The sequence below is a fragment of the Camellia sinensis genome, chromosome 13 (assembly GCF_055761805.1).
Source record: "Camellia sinensis isolate YWXY chromosome 13, ASM5576180v1, whole genome shotgun sequence".
Lineage (NCBI taxonomy): Eukaryota > Viridiplantae > Streptophyta > Magnoliopsida > Ericales > Theaceae > Camellia > Camellia sinensis.
In genome coordinates this window covers 124,185,038-124,192,764 of record NC_138973.1, presented here as the reverse complement: position 1 = coordinate 124,192,764, position 7,727 = coordinate 124,185,038, and the positions used below count along the sequence as shown (strand labels likewise).

Below are 7,727 nucleotides of genomic sequence, written 5' to 3'. Positions count from 1 at the left end.
TTTGATTAATTTTTTTATTTTATTTTATTTTTTTCTTTGCAATTACTGGAAGTTTCTTGATCTGTCTAAAAGGATTAGCCTTAAATTAAAGCTTTGGTGATGTATAGTTGATGAGAAGTAACCTGACAGTTGAAAATTTTGAAATTGAAAAATCTGATTTTTTTTTTGTTTTTTGTTTTTTGAAAATACTCACCAAAATGACGTCGTTTTGGTAAGTATTAATATCAACCGTCTGATTATCCACTTTAGGAGATCACTCTAGAGGATCGTTACGCGTGTTGCTCTCTCTGACTCTATCTCACTCCTCTCTACCGACTGTACTTTTTACACAAATTCGACCGATAAATTTATCACTAATAGTTTATCAGTGGAGAACAAACATTGATTCCTATGTTAATCGTGATGGTAAAGACTAGGGGGAACTATTTTTTAGTGAGGCCTTTCTTTTTTTCTCCTTCTATTTTTCCTTCCCACTTTCTCTTTTCACGACTACATCAGAGGATGTTAACGTTGTTTTTGCCAAAAAATGACCAGAGGAATATGAAAAATTATTGCCGAAGGTCAAGAGTGGTCTCCAAGAGTCAGAGCCAGCGGCCAAAGGTGGTCGTTGGTATCTGATGGTGGAAGGTGATCATCGCTCGCTGTCAGTGTTGGGGACTGTAGCAGTGGCCTTATGGGTGACATGAGGGAATTTTAAGGATGTTGATAGTTTAAAAAAGGTATAAGTAAAAAAGTATGATCAATAAATTCGGCATGTAAGTGCACCAAATTCCAAAATTAATAGTCCCTTTTGGATTGGGTCATGTGTAATTTATTTCTCTAACGTTTAGAAATAACTATATAACCCTTATGTGGTTTGTGAACTGAAGTGCACTGTTAAACATTATATCCAACTTAACAGCAAATGTTAAACGCGTAGCAGACATAAGGAGGTTATATGCTCATTTTTAAAGTTCAAGGGAGTAAATCGCACATAAATAAAGCATAGGGGGGGGTTAAATCGCACATGAAATAAAATACAGGAAGTTAAAGTGTACTTTACCTTCCAAATAAATGACAAAAATATAAGGATATTTTAATATTTTTCATTAAATCGTTAACGGACCTAATGTGCACTTTAATCCACAAACAACAAGGGAGTTGTGTGGTTATTTCCAAGAATTAGGGGGTAAACTATACATGATTCGAGGGGTGTAAAGTGAAGTGTGCCCAAATTAATAAGAGGGGTGTAAAGTGAAGTGTGCCCAAATTAATAATCTAATAATGTTAAATCTCATATTATCCAATTCGCTCAAACAACGGGGCTTAATGATTAGCTTTATTATGATAATCGGATTGGGTTTCTTAACCTCATGAGTTGGAATATGGCGTAATGGTTACATGTAGTTGTATCCTTTGGATGATGAGAAAGTTATAAGTTTTTGAGTTGGGGTCAATGGAGCAATTGCATGGCCCAATAGTTTATGTAGCTATATCTTTTGAGACAATAAGAAGGTCAGAGGTTATTAGTTCAAATAAATAGAGTAATTATAACCTTTTCATTGTAATCTAACTTGCTAAATCTTATAAACTTTTGCTAGCAAAGATTAAAAATGTACTTATAGAACTTTTCGGACATGTTTGGAGACAATATTTTGAGCTTTGTAAACAAAATTGTACACTATATATTTGATGAAAACACACAACAGAAATGCGCCTGTAGCTCAGTGGATAGAGCGTCTGTTTCCTAAGCAGAAAGTCGTAGGTTCGACCCCTACCTGGCGCGAACTTTACATTGTTTTCCTTATTGTTTTATCCTTCTGACTTGTGAGAGACTTGTTTTTTGTCTTCAAATACAGTTGTTTTGTATTTCTTTTTTTAATTTCTTCCCCAAAACATTTGCTTTTGTTTCAGTTCAAAACTGTACTATCGCTGGCTTATTAAAAACTTATTTGGAATTGACTCATTATGTAAAATACATTTCAAAATTCATTATTAAGTACTACACAAGATCAGCTCGATTAAAACATTTTTAAAGTCAATTCAAAAGGTACACAAGTCACACTTAAATACATTTTGAAACTTACTTAAATTTTCAAAATAAATTTGAATAACCAACTACTCAGCATGAGGGGAAGCCTTGTGTCCCACATTGGGTGCGGTGGCTTTGTGGGTCCATTCTGTCTCTCATCCCCTCCTTGATGTGGAACAATAAGTTCAAATTGACCTAACCATAGAGCTTTTTTTCAGCCTTTTGGATCACAACAGAACTAATCATGATGCGATTACCTCTGACGAGAGAGAACAAGCACAAGACCACAATTTCACAACACAAGTTTCGAGTGATGGCAAAGTCCTTGTTTCAGTATTCCAACTAATTTACAAAGCAAAAAATGAACAAAAGTAATACACGGTGCAACCACAATTATAACATTGGTCCATAACAAATGGATCAAAAACATTGTTTTTCTTAACTAATTTGAATCACTGTAACCCATTAAAAGTGTATATTTTTTCGGAAAATGGACATTATGTTGATGCATGTCATTGCTGTCAAAGACACACAAACAAAGAAACTGAAAAAATTGTCTCCCACATTTGTCTTGAATTCCAGCACAACTCACTGGAAGATCCAAATCCTACGGACTTCTATTCATCAAAGGTGCTCATGAATCCACCAAGAAAGCCAGCTCCATTACACTCCCCACACAAAATCTCCTTTTTACCTCTGCAAGGAAAAAAAAAATCAAATAAGCACCACCCCGATGTGCTGGAAAAGTTGACACGGAGCGGGCTTGTTGTGGAAGTTACTATATATATATACATATCAAATCCCATTAAAGTCAGATGTGGTTCATTCCAACCAGGGGGCATAGTTATGATCTTCAAAATATGAGATTTTTATGCATTTGTAGTTCATTCCAACTAAGGGGCATATAGTGATCGTCAACTCATAAGATCATCATTACAGAAATCATCATACTGACCGCAGTGGAGTGTACGGAATTCAAAAGGCAAGGGGTTTTGCAGTGCACATAGAGTACTTTTCCTTCACTTGCCTCAACAAGAAACAGATCGGCAATTGATGGGCATCTATCAACATTTTTTTGGGCGAATAGGCATCTATCAACATGATTGGACATTGTGCCTCATCAATTGCCGATCTATATATATAGCTGACTGTTTCTAGAAAGCAGCCTCCCAAATTTTGAAGGATGATAGTACTGGATTTTCTTTTCCTTTTTTTTTCTTATTACAATTTGTAAAATTTCATGTCAGCCATTGCAATTATGCGACCTAAACTTGGGAAAAAACAGACGGGGCAAAAGAATTGATGAGACTTATCTTCTCAATGGGTTCCAAAAAGACAATTTGTAACACATTATATAATGCGACAGTGAGTCTGCATTCCTGATCAATTGTTAAATAAAGTTATCTATCTTCTTCACTTGCAAACAAAATCAGATGTCAAATTTTCTAGAGCCATTTCCTCTATCCAGTTTTGCTGAGAACAACTAAATCAGAGCCTAGATTCATTGGAGTCAATTTACAGTTCCGGCCAATTTTTGGTCAGCTACTTTACAAAGTTCCACAAATTATTGTCAATTTTGAGCAGGACCGAAATGTTAAAAGCATAAAATAAAACCACCAAGCCTGACCAATCCTCTCAGGAAATGATTGAGATTACAAAAATAAAAGCATGTACTTAAGTGGTTCCACATGAAAGCCAAAAAACGAGAAGAAAAATAATAATAATAATTACCTGCACAGCCAACATAATCCACCAGCTTTAAACCGTCCATTGAAGTGATCTACAGAGTTGACTCCATTACCTTCACATTGTGGACACAGTATAGCACCTGATAGTTGGATAAAGAACAACAACCGCTTTGAGCAGGTATTCCAATTCTAGACAAGGAAAATCATCATAGCCAAATTTTATTTTTATTTTTGCTCTATAGGTTGTTACATATATCTAAGGAGAATTTTGGTTGACGAATGAAGAATCTCCTGTAGGATGTGTTGAATGACAAGAAGGTTCCAGAAGATTGAGACTAATAAAGAACAATTCTGACTAACCAACATGGAAGAATTGCTTGGGTACTGGCAAAGACATGATCTGACTCTAAAAATAAAAAAAAAGAAAAAAAAAAAGAATGATTCTTCAAAATTCGAACATTATTCTTTTCACCCAAGTAAAACATCTCTCTCATGCCAAACATTTATCTAAGCTTTTTTTTTTTTTTTTTTACCAGGCCAGTAGGGCATATGGAGCATAACTTGTTCAAGGAACATGTCCAATAAAGGAGCTAGGCTCAATTAGTTTGATAGTTATTCCAGATTAGACACTCGTAATTCTAACTATCAGATAGTAAGAATATGAAAGAAGCAATTACAATAGGGACAAAAACAAACTTTCAGCCACCCAATAACCCAAATCTGGTATGAGGATTTTGACAAATTCAGAGGCATCAAGTTTGTGGTAAGACACCAAACCGGTCTTCTCTTTATGAAGAACAAGCATGTGGTACAATTATGAAGTAAAAGTTTAAAAAAGTGTACAATTATGAAGAATAAAGAAAGAAAGACAGAAAGAGAGGAGAAGAAGAAGAAGAAGAAGAAGAAGAAGAAGAAGGAAAAAAAAATAAAAATAAAAAAAGGGAGAAAATATTGAAGAAAAAGTTTATGTTTATACTCCACCTGCACTTCCATACCTGATGAACAAGCATGTGGTACAATTATGCCACAAATTATCTCAACTAGTAATTTGTAACTATCAGTGGAATGAGCATTAGCAGTTTATAAAGGTTTGTGTTGTTTCTTCTCTTAATTAGACATATATCTCTTAAACCTCAAACAACCATCGTGTTACGAAATGGGTCCAACAATGTATCTCAAGATCATGCACCCTACGTCACATTCGAACCAAACATGGAGTGACAAACTAAAATAAACTCAACTGAACAGATTAACATAAAAGTTGAACTGGACATGGAAAACAAATAATCAAAGCAAGGAGTGCACAACAAGAAACATAAAACAGGGAAACAGCTAGATACAATGAGATGTGACTGCAGGACCTCATAAAACCAAAGCTTCAATAGGACCAATACAATGTCAACAATCAACTGATCAAAAAGCATAAGCTAATCAATATTAATTATCTAGTACAAAAAAATATATCAAAGAATAAGCAATGTCGCCGAACACTTCCAAATTCACTCCAAATTTATCAATTTATGACTTTCTTGAATCAGTAAAATATAACAAATAACATATCAGCTTCAGCCTACTGATCACAGATCAAACTGCTGAGAGAATTAATGTCCATAATAATTGCTAAGATTTTATCTTAAAGTAAATTTAGAAGACAATAGAGATGAAATCACCAGATAACAATCATTCAACTTACCATTTCCTTCACATTTAGCACAAACTATGCTATTTGATTTGGTGCTTTGGTTACTATCTGTAGCCTGTAAAAGCAATGAGATACTTAAAGCCCATGAATGCAAAGCAAGTAAAATAAAAGAAGAAAAGTAATACTACACTCCCTAGTGCAATTTTAGTATCAGTAAAATCAACATTGATGACTTGCTCCAAAGAAACTTTAAAGTTGTAGTCCAGATATGACATCTTGAACCCCGTGCTTACTTCTAATTATGAAGCAATCACAAGTTCTCTTTCCAGTTGAAAAAACTACTAGACAATTCTCCCTCATCGTGCATGGATTGAAGCAACATTAAATGTTTCAGGAAAGAGTTTCAACAAATTATGCTGATTCCTGTCTTGGCTCTGGTCCAACTTTACATTTGGTGCACTCACGTTGTTAATACGTTGTTCTCCACTATTATGCAAGTTAGAACATATGTTCATTAAACTTGAAACTTAGGCATCAATGGCTACAATATCTACAGCTCAAAAGGATGTCTTCACTCCATTCATCCTTCCATCAGGAAACTTACTCCTCAATAATCCAAAGATGTTTAATCAAAATTATAAAAGAAACTGGTGACTTATTGGTATCTTGGCAATCAATCTGAACCATTATTCTTTTGTTCCACTCTTAGTATTAAAAATGGAAAATGCTAATGACGGCCCAATGGCTGGTAAATGGTCATTAGCCTCGATACGTTTGTAAAATGTGTATAATAGTCTATTAGATAAGAAAGTGTATAGAAATGAGTGTAAAATGTATTGAAATTCTAACTACTTTGTCATTATCTCCACCTTAATGACACCCTTATGGCAGGACTGTTATTAGCACGGCCTTAAAAAGTATAGGGCAAACTTCACTTTACCCTCTTGAGGTTTGGGCCATGTGCAGTTTACCCTTAACGCTTGAAAATGACCACATAATCTCTACATGATTTGTGGACTGAAATGCAACATTAAACATTCCGTCCAACTTAATAGCAAGTGTGAAACACGTGACAGACATAAGGGGGTTATATGTTCATTTTCAAAGTTCAAGGAGGTTAATCGCACATGGAATTAAGTACCGTGAATTAAAGTGCATTTTGCCTTCTAAACAAATGATGCAAATACAGTCTTTTTCATTAAATCATTAACGGACTTATCAGTACACTTCAGTCCACAAACCATAAAGGATTATGTGGTCATTTCCAAACATTAGGGTAAACCGCACATGCCCAAAACCACGGGATAAAGTGAAGTTTGCCCAAAAGTATATGTACTATGTTTGTATTAGTTCACCTAAGTATAAAAGCTAGCTATTGATTCCAACGCATACCTTCGTATTCCTAATTCAGCAGTCACAGCTATTACATCCCTAGTTAAGTTTATGCAGACAAACAAATGGGTCTGAGCCAATTATAAACATTGTGCCAAAGCATTGCAAGTTCATACTTGCGCAAAGAAACAATTTTCAACATTTCAAACCAAACAAAACCTTACTTTAGCCTCAAACGATTGAAATTTAGTATTTTTACAGTTCTGGGTTGTGCCATTCATCCAAATAAGCTTCCGAGCAGTGGAATTGCCAACAACAAGCCCTACAAAACCATACATACTGATTAAAATAAAAAGATTATACTAAGAAACAGAAAAGGAACAAAATTAAAACATACTAGGGGTTTGGAGGTGGGGAAAAGAAGAAAAAGAACAAAAGAAAAAGGAAAACTGTTATGTACAAAATAGAGGAATATATACCTGGTTTGTTGGGGGGATTGAGGGAAGTGAGAGGTGTGAAACACAGTGAGTTGGCCATTTCTTTTAGGAATTTAAATTCTTTCTATGTGAAGAATTGAATTGAATTGAAAAGGAACCGGTGACCACTGTTGGACTCTGCTGTTGGGAGTAACCAATATAGATAAGGCTCCTCCTCTCTTTCTCTCTCTCCCACCCCCCACCCCCAAACAAGGCCTAAGAGAAGTGTCTTGTATCTTTACCAAAATATCCTTTGTTATTCAACCTTTTTCTTTTCTTTTCTCTCTTTTTCTTTTTCTTTTTCTTTTTTTTTTCTTTTTTTCTTTTTTTTTTTTTTTTGTTAAACTACAAATACAACTTTTGAGATTTGTTTAAAATATAGATTGCTCTTTATGATTTAAAAAATTACAAATATCTTTTTATCAAAAATTATTTAACAAAATTAACTAAAAATAAATAAAATTCATAATTATTCTCCTATACAATGATACAATTACCAAAATTATTAATTGAAATAAATTTCTAACATCATTAAAAAATTATTAATTATCTTAATAATTTATTAATAAAATGGGCGG

General features: G+C 34.1%; 1 protein-coding gene and 1 non-coding gene across 2 annotated transcripts; one reads left to right on the top strand and one right to left on the bottom strand.

Moving 5' to 3' along the window:
* Positions 1-1,692: 1,692 nt before the first annotated feature.
* On the top strand, positions 1,693-1,765 carry TRNAR-CCU (transfer RNA arginine (anticodon CCU)). The gene has a single exon. It is a non-coding gene; the product is annotated as a tRNA-Arg (tRNA).
* A 621-nt stretch (positions 1,766-2,386) lies between these two features.
* LOC114273860 (protein BUNDLE SHEATH DEFECTIVE 2, chloroplastic) lies at positions 2,387-7,381 on the bottom strand. The gene is made up of 5 exons (XM_028215682.2): positions 7,153-7,381; positions 6,898-6,995; positions 5,393-5,456; positions 3,743-3,839; positions 2,387-2,707 (listed from the first exon to the last, which is right to left on the bottom strand). Exons 1-5 carry the CDS (start codon positions 7,208-7,210, stop codon positions 2,629-2,631), a joined length of 396 nt encoding a protein of 131 aa, XP_028071483.2. The 5' UTR covers positions 7,211-7,381; the 3' UTR covers positions 2,387-2,628.
* Between the last annotated feature and the right edge of the window lie 346 nt (positions 7,382-7,727).

Bases quoted from the DNA above. Each gene is read 5' to 3' on its own strand.
- LOC114273860 (XM_028215682.2), bottom strand. From the start codon at position 7,210: ATGGCCAACTCACTGTGTTTCACACCTCTCACTTCCCTCAATCCCCCC. The intron at 5,457-6,897 runs GTAAGGTTTTGT...TTGCTTTTACAG, and splicing joins TTCAATCGTTTGAGGCTAAA to GCTACAGATAGTAACCAAAG. The intron at 3,840-5,392 runs GTAAGTTGAATG...TCCAACTATCAG, and splicing joins TGCTAAATGTGAAGGAAATG to GTGCTATACTGTGTCCACAA.